The following is a 17,689-nucleotide window of genomic DNA, read 5'->3' as shown; positions in this document are numbered from 1 at the left end:
AAAAAGAAAAAAAACATGTTTTGTTTTTCTGTTTTTCTTTTTTATCCGAATCATGTAAAAATGTAATTATATATAATATTAATAAAATTACACAGACAATAATTTACACACAAAACGGCACCCAGGCAAATTGTATAATTGTTCACAATTTACCATTCTGTTACAGTGTACAAGCTCTCGTTTCTGTCTGTTTTTTCGCATTTTTTTTTTTACATTTTTTTACATTTTTTTATTGTTTTTTGTTTTGTTTTGTTTTTTTAACGTCATTCATGGTAAACGCAAACCGAATATGAAAGAAATTGTTTCTGTTTCGGTTTCCAATCATGACACTGCGAAGGCAGGGCCCCTCCAGGTGGGTCCCTCTGCTCTACTGCCACAGTGTATTCCAGTGTTTCCAAACCGGGGCACCTCCAGCTGTTGCAGAACTACATCTCCTAGCAGGCCCGGACAGCCTTTGGCTGTCCGGGCCTGCTAGGAGTTGTAGTTTTGCAACAGCTGGAGGCACCCTTGTTGGGAAACACTGGTGTACCATATACCAAAAAGAAAAATAGCCAGCACAACTACCTAATACACGGGTGCACGCTGCTGTGGCAAATACAGAGTATACAAAAAAAGAAGGTTGCAGCAGCACTCTTGGATGATGGGCGAGAAGTTTTCATCAAAAAGTGCGCTAAGAGCCTCCATTTTTTGACCAAGAGTGCTGCTGCAACCTTCTTTTTTGTATACTTTGTATTCGCCACAGCAGCGTGCACCCGTGTATTAGGTAGCTGTGCTGGCTATGTTTCTTTTTGTTTTTCTTGTGCAATTTAGGGGTAGTGGCCCCCTCTGTAGCTGTGCCCCCCTCCCTGTTCACAGGAGGTTTATTTAAATTGATAGTGGACCCTGCATGTCACCCAGTCAGGGGCCATATGCCCAGCAGAGGTGAGTGGAATGGGTGTACCGTATATGTTGTACCTCACAGATCCCCTAAGGGCCCCCTCCGCTTGACTTTCCATTTAGCTAGAAAGGAAGTAAACCGAACCCGTATACATATATATAATCCGGGGTAGGGGGAGCGGTGGACAGAAGACGTCTGCACAGATCGTAGACAACGACACCTGCTGCGACCGGCACCACCCAAAGGTCAGTTCAATTAAATGCAAAATATAGGATATGATATTTACGATTATATCGATTGTATATGGTTCATGTATCATAGAGGCGCCATGTATAGTCGTGATCTCTATACAATAATCACACATTTAGAAGAGAGTTTCCCAACCAGGGCACCTCCAGTTGTTGCAAAACTACAACCTACAGACGCTGACAGAATTGTTGGTCTCCTTCCGTTAACCCCTTAGAAGCTGAGCGCACTTCATACCCGGTTGGTTTCGAGCAGCCAACGGTGTGTTGACCGTGGTGCCTACATGCAGGACATATAGTTGCGGCTAGCTTAGGGAGCTGATCGGGATCACAGCAACGAAATTGCAGGGTCCCGATCAGCTGAAAGGATGGGCAGAGGGTCCCTACCTGCCTGCAGGCAGCCAGTAGTAATGGAGCGCCAATAACACTGATGAATGCTCTTCTATGGCAGGCTGTAGTAATGGAGCACCGATAACACTGATCAATGCTGTTCTATGGCAGGCTGTAGTAATGGAGCGCCAATAACACTGATCAATGCTGTTCTATGGCAGGCTGTAGTAATGGAGCACCGATAACACTGATCAATGCTGTTCTATGGCAGACTGTAGTAATGGAGTGCTGATAACACTGATCAATGCTGTTCTATGGCAGGCTGTAGTAATGGAGCACTGATAACATTGATCAATGCTGTTCTATGGAAGGCTGTAGTAATGGAGCGCTGATAATACTGATCAATGCTGTTCTATGGCAGGCTGTAGTAATGGAGTGCTGATAACACTGATCAATGCTGTTCTATGGCAGGCTCTATTAATGGAGCACCGATAACACTGATCAATGCTGTTCTATGGCAGGCTGTGGTAATGAAGTGCCGATAACACTGATCAATGCTGTTCTATGGCAGCTTGTAGTAATGGAGCGCTGATAACACTGATCAATGGTGTTCTATGCCAGGCTGTAGTAATGGAGGACTGATAACACTGATCAAAGCTGTTCTATGGCAGGCTGTAGTAATGGAGCGCTGATAACACTGATCATGGTTACTGTGTGCTGGTTGTGCTGCTCCTTCACTTGCCTAGGCTCCTCCCCCGGCCTCTAGTGTCTGCACAGTGCTGGCTCCTCCCCCGACTTCTAGTGTCTGTACATCGCGGGCTCCTTCCCAAACATCTAGTGTGTCTATACAATGCCGTCTCCTCCCCCGACCTCTAGTGTCTGTACATCGCGGGCTCCTTCCCAAACATCTAGTGTGTCTATACAATGCCGTCTCCTCCCCCGACCTCTAGTGTATGTACATCGCGGCTCCTTCCCCTCTAGTGTCTGTACAGTGTTGTCTCCTCCCCCGACCTCTAGTGTCTGTACAGTGCTTGCTTCTCCCTCAAACTTTAGTGTCTCTACAGTGGTTTATTTTTTTAATGCTGTTTACTGTGCAGGCTGAAATCTTGTGTCCTCACATCAATATGATTACAATGATATCCAATTTATAAAGTTTTTTTTTTTATCTAATTGACTAGTTTTAAAAATTGAAACTAAAAAATATACTTAAAATTGTTCTGACTCATAACTTTTTAAAGGGGTATTCCGGCTTTATACATCTTATCCAATAGACATGAATGGAGGGGGTGTGGCGTCCCTGTCATGGAGGCAGCGCCTAGCACAGAATGCCAGCGGGGGGGGCTGCACCGAGATCGCAGGGGTTCCCAGTGTCGGGAATAAGATGTATAAAGCTGGAATACCCCTTTAATTGTTTTATCTTTAAAAATTATTTTAGTGCTGTGATCTGGGGTGATGTGCCCATGAATTGATCGATGGCAGCAGGACTGCACCACATGTGACAGTTGTAATGGGCATTTAGATGCTCCTGTAAGCTCTGACTGTGACAAGTGGTTATTTACATGACAGAGGAGAATGCTCCACCCTGGCTAGTAGTGGTAACCCTCTGTTACTGAAAGCAGTCGAGAATATTGCGTATAGGCCAAACCACACCAACACAAGATAAATAGCCAATAGCTGCATCATGTTGCGGTGACATGCGATCACATGCAGGCACACGAGGTGATCGTGACTGGCACCTACCCCTCTCGTCTGTGAAGTATTTGACAGGATCCAACTAAAGTGACTAGAACCTGAAGTTGGCCTCTTGTTTTACAGATGAATTTGAGGGACTACCAATGGGAGGTCATAGGCCCGGCCTTAGAAGGGAAAAACATCATCATCTGGCTTCCAACGGGGACCGGTAAAACCAGGGCTGCTGTGTATGTGGCAATGCGGCACCTAGAGATGAAGCGTGATGCCAAGGTTGCTATGATTGTGAACAAGGTATGTGCCAAGTTGATGTCTGTAGGGGGGGGGGGGGGGGTAGTATGCAAACTCATTCTCCTCGAAATGGTAAAGTCATCTGTAGATGTTTGGTTTGAGGTTCTTGCCCCATCAGAATCAGTACCCCCCCCCCCTCCGACTAAGGAATCTGCCAGGCCAACAAATACCCTACTTTATTCCGACAACGGTCAAGTCCACCATACAGATGGGTAGGACTTTTCCCTTTGGAGGAGACTCAGGTTTGGCCATGATTTGTTGGGAAGCGATGGTTTTAACCAATATATGGCTAGACGGCATCTAGATGGTTCTATTAAGGTTTTGTCTTCCGTCTGGCAGGTCCACCTGGTCCATCAGCACTACAGCAAGGAGTTCCAGCCAAGTCTAGGAGACAGATTTAAGATTACTCCCATAAGTGGGGACTCAGAAGAGAAGAGCTTTTTTGCTCAATTTGTGAAGAAATCTGACATAGTCATTTGCACTGCTCAAATCCTGCACAATTCCATCATAAGCGACTCTGAGGAAAAACACGTGGAGCTGACAGGTGAGGACTTCTCGGTATGAAGCCGTCCAGACAAGAACCATTGTTGCCTAAAGCTATCCTTTATGCATAGAGTAGGGGATAACTAAGTGATTGTTGGGAGTTCGACCAATAGAGGTGAAATGTCCCTCCACCCATGCGCAGCCTGTCTAACTGTTGCAGCGGCCACATAGTAGTTAGGCCTCCCTCTGTGTCCCCATATAGTATTTAGGCCTCCCTCTGAGCCCCCAAATAGTAGTTAGGCCCCTCTCTGTACCCACATATAGTAGTTAGGCCCCCCTCTGTGCCAACATATAGTAGTTAGGCCCACCTCTGTGCCCACATATAGTAGTTAGGCCCACCTCTGTGCCCACATATAGTAGATAGGCCCTCCTCTGTGCCCACATATAGTAGATAGGCCCACCTCTGTGCCCACATATAGTAGATAGGCCCACCTCTGTGCCCACATATAGTAGTTAGGCCCACCTCTGTGCCCACATATAGTAGATAGGCCCACCTATGTGCCCACATATAGTAGATAGGCCCACCTCTGTGCCCACATATAGTAGATAGGCCCACCTCTGTGCCCACATATAGTAGTTAGGCCAACCTCTGTGCTCACATATAGTAGTTAGGCCCACCTCTGTGCCCACATATAGTAGATAGGCCCACCTCTGTGCCCACATATAGTAGTTAGGCCCACCTCTGTGCCCACATATAGTAGTTAGGCCAACCTCTGTGCCCACATATAGTAGTTATGCCCCCCTCTGTGCCCACATATAGTAGTTAAGCCTCACACTGTGCCCCATTATAGTTGTTAGGGCCACCTCTGGGCCTCATCTAGTATTAGGCTCCCCTGTAGTTTTAGGGCCCCAATAAAAATCTGTCTTCTCTGGCACTGGAAAGTCACAGTAGACAAGCTGCCGGGTGTGCAGGGAGGCAATGGAAGTCCTGGTTGCCGGCTCCTCTGCTCCCCCTGAAGTTCCAGTTGGACAACTGAGACTTTTGTTGCCCGTGCCCTATCCTATGGATATGGGATATCCTTAAAACCATAGTATTATACGGACAGCAACACTTAAAAATCCCAGTCTATTTGGCCATTTTGTATTTGATTGTTTTCCCCCCACAGATTTTACATTACTGATCATAGACGAGTGTCACCACACACAGAAAGATGCCGTGTATAACAAGCTGATGGAGATATACCTCGAGAAAAAGATCGATGGACAACAAAGGCTACCACAAATTCTGGGGCTGACGGCTTCCCCGGGGTCGGGTGGGGCCAGCACCTTCGAGAACGCCGTAGCCCACATTTTAAAGGTTGGACGACATTTACTCATCTGTGTTGGTGTTTTGCCTTACAACACCATTCTGATAATAGAGTTAGACAAAAAATCAGTCCTCAAAGGTACGTAGAAAAAAATAGTGGAAAGAAGGTGATATGTCCAATAGCGGTAAAACAATTTATTATAGATAAATGTTAGAATGTATATAGTCGAGGTCTAATGCAGGGCCCTTGCGCAGACTTAACTGCAACAATAATAAAATAAATAAATGAATAGAATATAACAAATAGCTGGTATAAAAATAGATACTATAAATCGTCCCCACAAATGAGAATGTCCGTATGTTCCATAGATATCAAATGGCCATGTAGCAGATGGTATGAACAGAGATCCGCAATTTAGTGAAAGCCGTTAATGTTAAAGTGCATAAAAATGCTACGGCAGTAAAAGTCAAATAGTGTGGTGCTTTGCACCGCTCACCGGGTCCACGTTCTGTTAGGGCTTCAGCCTCTGGTTATGGCTACAGTGTACCGGCCGTCCTGAGATGCGAGGCAAGCCGACAGTGTCGGAGGGTCACAGTGAGAGCGCGCACTGGCAGCGCGTGTAGTTGTGAACGGAGTCGCGCTCCTTCAGCATAGATGATTTACACAGTTGGAGTGAGTGCATTCAGCGCAGTGGTCCAGCTCCTGGGATGTCCGTATCAGCGGCGGATGGGAGTCCTGGATGGATGCTCAGCTCCGGCGAGCATGAGCTCCTTGCTTGGTAGCAGCGTGCTCAATCTGTAAGGTGGTACAAAATGTATGTACAAATCCCAAATGGGCAAATTGTTAAGAAATATTGCACAAGTCCCGATGGGAATAGTTGTTTGACCATATGAAGTTGAGAGTGTGGAACAGTTCACAATAGGGGTAAATACAAGCAGAGGACTAGACGGGTTTCAAGGCCACGGGCCTTTTCTTCAGTAGTCTTGTATGGATGTGAAACTATGCAACAGTCCGGTTTATATAACCCAAAGGATTAAAAAAAGGGAGAGGGAAAGGGATGGGAGAAGGGTAATGAATAAAACATGAAATGGATCTGGTCATCCTACAAAAAGGCATATTGTGCAAACATATTATAAAAATGGTCACCCTACTGGATATAAGACTTAAACAAAAAGGAAAAAGGAAGAAAGAAAAGAAAGTATATGGTATGCAGATGAATGATACAAAATAAAATATAGTAATATATGGAGGAAACCTCATAATGGTAGCAATAAAAAGTACATATATTAAGATACCTGTGTCATAAAACTAAAATAATATTATTATTATTATTATTATTATTAAAAATAAAAATAATGATTTTTTTTATTACAAATAAAAAATTATTAAAATATATACCGGTATATAAAAAATATAATAATAAATAAACAATAATAATGAATAAAGTGAGACAACCTGAAAAGTCTAAAAGAAATAAATACAGCCAACAATGGAATAGATTGGACACAAATAAAATATATCATATATCAACACAGAAGAACCGATGTAGAACTTGAGCGGGATCAACCACAGCGTCAGTCATCGCGATGACGGACCCTGTGGTTTATCCCGCTCAAGTTCTATATATGTATTAATTTTTTTATTGTATATTTTCATTTTTTTTTCCATTATTTTATGTTTATGGCACTGTATCTTAATATACCGGTATGTACTTTTTATTGCTGCCATTATGAGGTTTCCTCCATATATTATTATATTTTATTTTGTATCATTCATCTGCATACCATATACTTTCTTTTCTTTCTTCCTTTTTCTTCTTTGTTTAAGTCTTATATCCAGTATGGTAACCATTTTTATAATATGTTTGCACAATATGCCTTTTTGTAGGATGACCAGATCCATTTCATGTTTTATTCATTACCCTTCTCCCATCCCTTTCCCCCCTCCCCTTTTTTAATCCTTTGGGTTATATAAACCGGACTGTTGCATAGTTTCACATCCATACAAGACTACTGAAGAAAAGGCCCGTGGCCTTGAAACCTGTCTAGTCCTCTGCTTGTATTTACCCCTATTGAGAACTGTTCCACACTCTCAACTTCATATGGTCAAACAACTATTCCCATCGGGACTTGTGCAATATTTCTTAACAATTTGCCCATTTGGGATTTGTACATACATTTTGTACCACCTTACAGATTGAGCCAGCTGCTACCAAGCAAGGAGCTCATGCTCGCCGGAGCTCAGCATCCATCCAGGACTCCCATCCGCTGCTGATGTGGACATCCTAGGAGCCGGAACACTGCGCTGAATGCACTCACTCCAACTGTGTCAATCATCTATACTGAAGGAGCGCGACTGCGTTCAGTGTGCACTCTCACTGTGACCGTCCGAACGCTGTTGGCTTGCCTCGCATCTCAGGACGGCCGGTACACTGTAGAACGTGGACTTTTATGCACTTTATCATTAAAGGGGTTATCCAGGAAAAAAAACTTTTTTTTATATCAACTGGCTCCAGAAAGTTAAACAGATTTGTAAATTACTTCTATTAAAAAAATCTTAATCCTTTCAGTACTTATGAGCTGCTGAAGTTTAGTTGTTCTTTTCTGTCTAAGTGCTCTCTGATGACACGTGTCTCGGGAACTGTCCAGAGTAGAAGCAAATCCCCATAGCCAACCTCTTCTACTCTGTGCAGTTCCCAAGACAAGCAGAGATGTCAGCAGAGAGCAGTGTTGCCAGACAGAAAAGAACAACTCAACTTCAGCAGCTGATAATTATTGGAAGGAGTAAGATTTTTTAATAGAAGTAATTTACAAATCTGTTTAACTTTCTGGAGCCAGTTGATATAAATTATTTTTTTTTTCTCCTGGAATACCCCTTTAACCGCTTTCACTAAATTGCGGATCTCTGTTCATACCATCTGCTACATGGCCATTTGATATCTATGGAACATACGGACATTCTCATTTGTGGGGACGATTTATAGTATCTATTTTTATACCAGCTATTTGTTATATTCTATTCATTTATTTATTAATGTTGCCGTTAAGTCTGCGCAAGGGCCCTGCGTTAGACCTCGCCTATATACATTCTGACATTTATCTATAATAAATAGTTTTATTGCTATTGGTCATATCACCTTCTTTCCACTATTTTTTTCTACGTACCTTTGAGGACTGATTTTCTGTATAACTCTATTATACATTATTATTTGAATTGTTCATTGGCCTAACTGGGGTTTTAGGTAAAACCAGTAACCTTGGGCACGTACTAAGCTATAGTGAGCTACACTAATCTCTTTTACCTACTTCCTTTTATATATTGTTCCAGATCTGTTCAAATCTTGACACATGGAAGATAATGTCACCGAAGACTTCAATCAAGGAGCTCGAAGCCAAGGCGAAGCAGCCCTGCAAACAGTACGACTTGGTCCCCGAAAGGCACGAGGTAAGGACTATTTTTGTGGTATAGTCCCTGATAGATACCTAAAGGGGTACTCCGGCCCTGAGACATCTTATCCCCTATCCAAAGGCTAGGGGAGAAGATGTCTCACCGTGGGGGTCCCGCCGCTGGGGACCCCTGCAATCTTGTATTCGCCACCCACCTTTTTGGGCTGCACGCCGCGGTGCCAGCTCACAAACAGCCGGGTGCTGACCACGGGGCCGGAGTATCGTGATGTCACGACTCCGCCCCTGTGTGACGTCCCCCCCGCCCCGGCTATGCAAGTCTATGGGAAGGGGCATGATGGCTGTCACGACTCCGCCCCCTGGGTGACGTAACCCCCCCGCCCCCTGGTATGCAAGTCTATGGGAGGGGGCGTGACAGCCGTCACGCCCCCTCCCATAGACTTGCATACCAGGTGGCGGGGGGTGATGTCACACAGGGGCGGAGTCGTGATGTCACGATACTCTGGCCCCGTGGTCGCCACCCGGCTGTTTTGTGAGCTGGCAGAGCGGCGTGCAGTGGTGTATGCAAGACAAGGGCAATCCAAACCAAAGAGCACAGACAATGGCACAAAATCTCTGGAATACAGTTCAGTGCTGTATGTCGTGTCTGTAATAACACCAATAATTGTGCAATGTTTTCGGCTTCTCTAGGATCCTTTTGGAGATAAGCTGAAGAAGCTCATGACCGCTATACATGACTATATGGGCGACACTGAATACGAAAGAAATTTTGGCACCCAGGAGTACGAACAGAATGTAGTATTGATGGAAAAAAGTGGTGAGTTTTAACATAGTGGGTGCATTACTGTAATATATAAAGTGTATACAGTGGGGATCAAAAGTTTGGGCGCCCCAGGTAAAAATTAGTATTAATGTGCATAAAGAAGCCAAGGAAAGATGGAAAAATCTCCAAAAGGCATCAAATTACAGATTAGACATTCTTATAATATGTCAACAAAAGTTAGATTTTATTTCCATCATTTACACTTTCAAAATAACAGAAAACAAAAAAATGGCATCTGCAAAAGTTTGTGCCCCCTGCAGTGTTAGTATCTTGTACTGCCCCCTTTGACAAGTATCACAGATTGTAAACACTTTTTGTAGCAGCCAAGAGTCTTTCAATTCTTGTTTGAGGTATCTTTGCCCATTCTTCCTTACAAAAGTCTTCCAGTTCTTTGAGATTTCTGGGCTGTCTGTCACGCACTGCTCTTTTAAGGTCTATCCATAGATTTTCAAGTATGTTGAGGTCAGGAGATTGTGAAGGCCATGGCAAAACCTTCAGTTTACGCCTCTTGATGTAACCCCAGTGGATTTCGAGGTGTGTTTAGGATCATTATCCATTTGTAGAAGCCATCCTCTCTTTAACTTCAGCTTTTTCACAGATGGCATCAAGTTATCATCCAAAATATGCTGAAATTTTATTGAATCCATTTTTCCTTCTACTTGTGAAATTTTCCTTGTGCCACTGGCTGCAATACAACCCCAAAGCATGATTGATCCACCCCCATGCTTAACAGTTGGACAGAGGTTCTTTTCATAAAATTCTGTTCCCCTTCTTCTCCAAACGTACTTTGCTCATTCCGGCCAAAAAGTTAAATTTTAACCTCATTGGTCCACAGAACTTGTTTCCAAAATGCATCAGGCTTGTCTATATGTTCATTTGCGAAGTTCAAATGCTGATTTTTGTGGTGAGGACGTAGAAGAGGTTTTCTTCTGATGACTGTTCCATGAAGACCATATTTGTACAAGTATCTCTTTATAGTGGAATAGTGTACCACAACTCCAGTGTCTGCCAGATCTTTCTGGAGGGATTGTGCAGTCAAACATGGGTTTTGAATTGTTTTTCTTACAATTCTGCGAGCTGTTCTGTCTGATAGTTTTCTTGGTCTTCCAGATCTTGCTTTAACTTCCACTGTTCCTAATGACTGCCATTTCTTAATTACATTCCGAACAGAGGATATTGACATCTGAAAACGTTTTGCTATCTTCTTATAGCCTTCTCCAGCTTTGTGAGCGTTAACTATTTTCAGTTTCAGATTTCTCGACAACTGCTTAGAAGAACCCATGGTGCTGATTGTTGGGGCAAGGTCAGATGAGTCTGGGCATTTAAAACCTTTGAGATTGACATCACCTGGTCTTCCCAGATGATGATTGAGAACAATCCATGACACTGGCAGGTCTCAGCTTCACAAAGGGGGCAGTGCATGCTATAAATTCTGCAGGGTGCACAAACTTTTGCAGACGCAATTTTTTTGTTTTCTGTTATTTTGAAAGTGTAAATGATGGAAATAAAATGTAACTTTTGTTGACATATTATAAGAATTTCTAATCTGTAATTTGATGCCTTTTGGAGATTTTTCCATCTTTCCTTGGCTTCTTTATGCACATTAATACAAATTTTTACTTGGGGTGCCCAAACTTTTGATCCCCACTGTATATTTAAATTATATATAAAAGTAAATACACACACACACACACACACATATATATATATATATATATATATATATATATATATATAGTGTGTGTGTTTATATATATATATATATATATATATATATATATACTTAGTTATTTTTTATATATACAGTCATGGCAGTAAATTTTGGCACCTCTGACATTTTTCAAGAAAATTAAGTATTTCTCACAGAAAAGGATTGCAGTAACACATGTTTTGCTATACACATGTTTATTCCCTTTGTGTGTATTGGAACTAAACCAAAAAAGGGAGGAAAAAAAGCAAATTGGACATAATGTCACCAAATTCCAAAAATGGGCTGGACAAAATTATTGGCACCCTTAACTTAATATTTGGTTGCACACCCTTTGGAAAAAATAAGTGAAATCAGTGTCTTCCTATAACCATCAATAAGCTTCTTACACCTCTCAGCCGGAATGTTGGACCACTCTTCCTATAACCATCAATAAGCTTCTTACACCTCTCAGCCGGAATGTTGGACCACTCTTCCTTTACAAACTGCTCCAGGTCTCTTATTGGAAGGCGCCTTTTCCCAGCAGTAATTTTAAGATCTCTCCACAGGTGATCAATGGGATTTAGATCTGGACTCATTGCTGCCACAGTACTCTCCAGCACTTTGTTGCCATACATTTCTAGGTACTTTTTGATGTATGTTTGGGGTCATTGTCCTGCTGGAACACAAACCCAGCTTTCTGACACTGGGCTGTACAGTGCAACCCAAAATCCATTGGTAATCCTCAGATTTCATGATGCCTTGTACACATTCAAGGTCCCCAGTGCCAGAGTCAGCAAAACAACCCCAAAACATCACTGACCTCCACCATATTTCACTGTAGGTACTGTGTTCTTTTCTTTGTAGGCCTCATCCCGTCTTCGGTAAACAGTAGAATGATGGGCTTTACCAAAAAGCTCTATCTTGGTCTCATCTGTCCACAAGACGTTTTCCCAGAAGGATTTTGGTTACTCAAGTTCATTTTGGCAAAATGTAGTCTTGCTGTCGATGGATAGTTCGCACTGACACTGATGCTCCCTGAGCCTGCAGGACAGCTTGAATATCTTTGGAACTTGTTTGGGGCTGCTTATCCACCATCCGAACTATCCTGCATTGACAACTTTCATCAATTATTCTCTTCCATCCACATCCATGGAGATTAGCTACAGTGACATGGGTTGCAAACTTCTTGATAATGTTGCGCACTGTGGACAACATCAAATCTATATCTCTGGAGATGGACTTGTAACCTTGAGATTGTTGATATTTTCCCACAATTTTGGTTCTCAAGTCCTCAGACAGTTCTCTTCTCCTCTTTCTGTTGTCCATGCTTAGTGTGGCACACACAGACACACAATGCAAAGACTAAGTGAACTTCTCTCCTTTTTATCTGCTTTCAGGTGTGATTTTTATATTGCCCACACCTGTTACTTTCCCCAGGTGAGTATAAAGGAGCATCACATGCTTGAAACAATCTTATTTTTCCACAATTTTGAAAGGGTGGCAATAATTTTGTCCAGACCATTTTTGGAGTTTGGTGACATTATGTCCAATTTGCTTTTTTTCCTCCTTTTTTGGTTTAGTTCCAATACACACAAAGGGAATAAACATGTGTATAGCAAAACATGTGTTACTGCAATCCTTTTCTGTGAGAAATACTTCCTTTTCTTGAAAAATTTCAGGGGGGACAACATTTACCGCCATGACTGAATATATATTGTAGAGATTTCACTCTGGGGATAGCTCTGGGATCGTCCTTGACGCACCCTCAGGACATGTTTCTACTTCATTCAGCAGCAAACAACAATTCTTTAAACAAGTCTGGTTCCTCGTCAGCTTTTTTAGACAGGTTGCAGGATAAACAAAAATATAACACAGGAACAAAACAAAGTCCTAGGCTGTCAAGCCACTGACTACACAACACAGCATGCCCTGACTATGAACTGGAGGGCTTTTCCCTGCCAGTTAAAACACAAGTTTCCTGCAACCTTTTACTCACTGTTCACACACAGTATTTGTAGTCTCTTGCTGTGTGTACTAAGACCCCTTCTCTGTCCACTTCACTGTTGGGGGTCACTCAGCGCCTGGCTGTGTGCTCCTCGAAAGGACCCTGCCTCCCCCTTTACAGCCACCTTGCTGTCTTCTGAGGAGAGCCCAGACTATTGTTTCCTTCCCTTATATATAGACTTCCCACACTTCTGCTGGCCTCATTGATTAGGCCCCTGATGAGCCTCTCTGCTAGTTCACCTAGGATAAAGGTCTTGGAAAACACCCTTTCATTGCCCTGAAACCTGCCTCAGTGTCAATATATATATATATATATATATATATATATATAAATAAAATAACTGGTCCTTATTTATGACAGTTTTAAAAATAAACTATATTAGCATTAAAAGATAATGTATGCTATGGTTTTCCAACCTGTGGCCCTTAGGCTGTTGCATAACTACAACTCCAATCATGCTCTGACACCCAAAGGCGGTCAGGACATGATATGAGGTATACTGCTATATTTGGAGAGCTACAAAGTATTGAAATTGTTCTGTATTTCACAGTTGTTACAAAAATATATGGAGGTCTTGACATGACCTGAGAAGCCTGCCTGATCCCAGAGATGCTCAATTGGATTAAACTAGTTGTACAACTATAGACACAGGTTCAGTGTTTAGGGATAGATCTAGGGAAAGATTTAGGGATAGCTAGTAAGGGCATAGCAATGTTAGCAGAAAGAAGAAAAACAAAGTAAACAGAAACAAAGCAAGGAAAGGATTACATTACAAAAGCAGCCCTGATCTAAGCAGTGAACTGTAGCTGCTGCTGTTGACAGGCTGTGCATTAGGGGAAGGAGAGGGAATTACAATCAGGTGGCAGCACAAGTATTTACTCAAGGGACAGCTGCCCAGAACTTTAAATGGTAACCAATTACCATCGTATGTTGAGGGAGCACTGTATTTGTACCTACTATCATTGATTTTTTTTTGTGACTGCCCATTTGTCATACTATTTGGCCCTACTGTAAGTCCTGGGGATAACTGAGTACTGAAAGCCAGAGTTACTATATAGGTGAAGCGTAGTTCTGCCGTTTCATGACCAGCTGGCATTATTACAGGCATGAAATGAGGTTCCACATATGGAGGCCCTTTTAGGATTTAACGTGACCTCCCTTGTTCGTAAACCCTACTCTATGTCATGTGGCTTTATTCCAGGGGCTGAGGCCGGCGACAGGAGGAAGAGAACTTGTGCACTGCACCTCCGTAAATATAATGACGCGCTCTTCCTCCATGACACCGTAAGAATGCAGGACGCTTACGACTTTCTGGACGAATTCTACGTTATGGAAAGGTTCTTAAAGAATTCAACAGACGAGACAGACGTCTTCCTCTACAGGTTATTTAATGGTATGGACCGGCAGATTTATAAACTGTCAAAAAAAAAGATGGTGTCATGTTACCCAAATTGTAGGGTGGACTAAAGGTTCGTGGAAACACAGTCTAAAACAGTGCCCTTAAACTGTGGCCCTCTCAGCATGCCTGGACAGCCAAAAGCCTGTCTTACTCTTCGAGAGGATCAACATTGCCCCTGAAAGGTAAATCAAGGCTTCCCTCTCATCTCATCCCTTTGTGCAGTGGTCTCAAACTGTGGCCCTCCAGATGTTGCAAAACTTCAACTCCCAGCATGTCTGGACAACTGTTGGCTTAGGGTGGACTAAGGGCTCGTTCACACTGCAGTGGGGCTCCGTTATGTGAAGCTCCGTCGCCAGTTCTGTCAAGTTTAGCGGAGAAAAAAAATTGTGCAGAACTCAACTTTTTTTTCTCCGCTGAACTCCTGTAAAATTAACGGGTTGGATGCAAAAGGCAATGTGAACTTATCCTAAAAAACACTCTCCATCATAGCTCCCAAAATACAGACCTCCACCATGTTACAGAAGGAACAGTAAGGTGAAAGGCCTGGTTTATGCCAACTTTGAAGATGACAGCAGGGGTCCTTATTCCTCTTTTTCGCAATATTATAATCTCCCATAGTCCTAAGGGTCAAAAGTTTGATGGGAAAGTCTTCATTTGGGCACAAGTCCATTCTTCTCTCTCAGATCAGACAATAAATAGAGTGGAAACACCCTCTAAAAGCCTCTAAGAAAGTGCTCTCAAACTGTGGCCCTCCAGATGTTACAAAACTTCAACTCCCAGCATGCCTGGAAAGCCGTTGACTGTCCCGGCATGCTGGGAGTTGAAGTTTTGCAACATCTGCAGGACCACTGCACAAAAGGGAATGAGATGAGAGGGAAGCCTTGATTTACCTTTAGGGACAGTGTGGATCCTCTGGAGAAGGCAGACAGACTTTTGGCTCTCAAATTGTAGGGCTACAGTTTCAGACCACTGCTCTAAGATTATAACACGGTCCCCATGGGGACCCCATGACTCTGCAGTCCAGCAATGCTACTTCAGCTTGGTTTCATTGGACGTATAGTACAAAATGTTCCACGTTCACACTTTTTGTTCCGTCCGTTTCCCCCTGTACAGCGGATGCCGGTGGACTTTTAGAATTGTGCAGAAACATCAAGTATGAGAACCCCAAGTTGACGAGGCTGGAAAAGATTTTGAAGGAACATTTCCAGAACTCCTCCAACTCCCACGGAATAATCTTCACCAGTACGCGAAAAAGCACCCACTCTCTTCTCAAGTGGATTAAGAGCAAAGCTTCCCTTCGAGATCTCGACATCAAGGCTGCAGTCTTAACAGGAGCGGGGTTCAGCAACCAAGGCAAACACATGACACAGGTGAGAAATACAACTGCGCAATGAAGAAACTTCATATGGTTCCATCGGCAATTTTTTTCCTCCACTAAACTCACAGATCCCTGACGGACCCTATTCAAGTGAAAGGGGTCCATCGGGACCTGGCAGTGTCCATTGTGTTCCGACCAGTTTCAGGGTCCATTCGGCTCAAGAAAAGAAAAAAAATAGGCAAATGAACCCTGAACGGGAGGGAAGACAATGTGAATGTCAACCTAGCCTTAGTGTACAGTAATGGTTGGCCTCTTTGGTCTGATCTGGTGAGCATTCACCGGCCAGAAGACACTGGCATCCAGGTGGTCAATGACCCCTGTAGAAAGTATTGTACTGGACCACTTGGGTGTCTTCAATCACATTTGTGAACACGTCATGTGGAAGATATCATCTTCTTCTAGAAGCTTAAGATCCTACTGAGCCGAGGCATTTTGTGACGGAATTGCTGAGTTCCGTCAGTAATGCCATCAAAATGACTGGAGTTAAAGGAAAACTGTCACCCTAATCACCCACACTAAACCCTATATACTTTTATATATATATAGTGTGTGTGACCAGGAGTCGAAAGAGGGGTCACTGACTATAATCGGTGTTGTGGTTCCCGAGATATTGGCTGGTGAAATTCCCCTTCTGAATTCAGGTAATTGCATGCAGGAGGCGGGGCCCCGCTGCTTCTTTCTGTCTCCTTAATTAGCATACTCATATTCTGCGACTCCACGTCCTAGTGGCGCGTGTCCCATGAGCTATGCGCTCTATCGGTTAAGCGCATGCGCTAGCAGTTTACATACAGCTCTGGCGGCCAGCCAGTGGGGCCCCGCCTCCTGCGCACAATTACCTGAATTCAGAGGGGGAACTTCGCCAGCCAATATCTCGGGAAGTGTGGGGTGAGTGTTAGTGTGGGTGATCAGGCTGACAGTTTTCCTTTAAGGGGAGAAAAAAATTGTGCATGCTCTATTTTTTTTTCTCCGCTAAACTACCGGATCCCTGACGGACCCCTGACGTCAATGTGAACCTAGCCTTAGTGTACAGTAATGGTTGGCCTCTTTGGTCTGACCTGGTGAACATTCACTGGCCAGAAGACACTGGCATCCAGATGGTCAATTACCCCGGTAGAAACTATTGTACTGGACAAAGTCACATATACGCTAGATTGATACTAAAAAAAAAATACAGATCATGGCGCAAAAAAATTACCCTCATTCAGTCCCGTATACGAAAAATTTGAAAGTTATAGGTGGTCAAAATAGGGTAATCTTTAGACATACCTATTTTGTAAAAGAAAAAAATATATATATATATATATTGTGGCAGTGTGGCAAGGAAAGGGTGTATTTCCCTTGCTATCTCTGCAGAATGCTCCACCTGTGGCCTGATTAATGAGGTATCAGGAAGGGAAAGTGTGTGTTTAAAAGGAAAAGAAACAGAATAGTTGGGGCTCTTCCTAGGAGACAGCTTGTGGGCTGTAGGGAAGAGACAGAGCCTGCTGAGGAGTACACAGCCCGAGCTATGAGTAGCTCAAAGAGAGTGACATGAATTGTGAGTAGAAGGTTGCAGGGGACATATGTTTAACCGGCTGAGGGAAGCTCAGCGGTTGTTAGTCAGGACAAGCTGATCTGTTTAGTCAGTGACCAGACGGTCTAGGATTTTGTTTTGTTCCTGCTTTTTTGTTTATTTCTTTCCCTGCAACCTGTCTAATAAAACTGGCAAGGTGCCAGATTTGCATTATAAGCGTTTGTTTGCTGGTTTATTGAGAAGAAACGAATCCTG

General features: G+C 43.2%; 1 protein-coding gene across 1 annotated transcript in view; it reads left to right on the top strand.

The window, feature by feature from the left end:
• Positions 1–844: 844 nt before the first annotated feature.
• The window catches only part of DHX58 (DExH-box helicase 58), a 31,108-nt gene continuing 14,263 nt past the window's right edge, over positions 845–17,689 (top strand). The window contains exons 1-8 of the mRNA XM_056548840.1: positions 845–1,122; positions 3,268–3,435; positions 3,772–3,976; positions 5,082–5,272; positions 8,550–8,666; positions 9,317–9,443; positions 14,346–14,537; positions 15,657–15,913. Of these exons, the coding sequence (XP_056404815.1) occupies positions 3,268–3,435; positions 3,772–3,976; positions 5,082–5,272; positions 8,550–8,666; positions 9,317–9,443; positions 14,346–14,537; positions 15,657–15,913 (1,257 nt within the window). The 5' untranslated portion in view covers positions 845–1,122. The remainder of the gene's footprint in view (positions 1,123–3,267; positions 3,436–3,771; positions 3,977–5,081; positions 5,273–8,549; positions 8,667–9,316; positions 9,444–14,345; positions 14,538–15,656; positions 15,914–17,689) is intronic.

This window comes from Hyla sarda, chromosome 12 (genome assembly GCF_029499605.1).
Source record: "Hyla sarda isolate aHylSar1 chromosome 12, aHylSar1.hap1, whole genome shotgun sequence".
Taxonomy (NCBI): Eukaryota; Metazoa; Chordata; class Amphibia; order Anura; family Hylidae; genus Hyla; species Hyla sarda.
The sequence above is the reverse complement of the archived record's forward strand: the minus strand, read 5'-3'. Positions and strand labels throughout refer to the sequence as shown.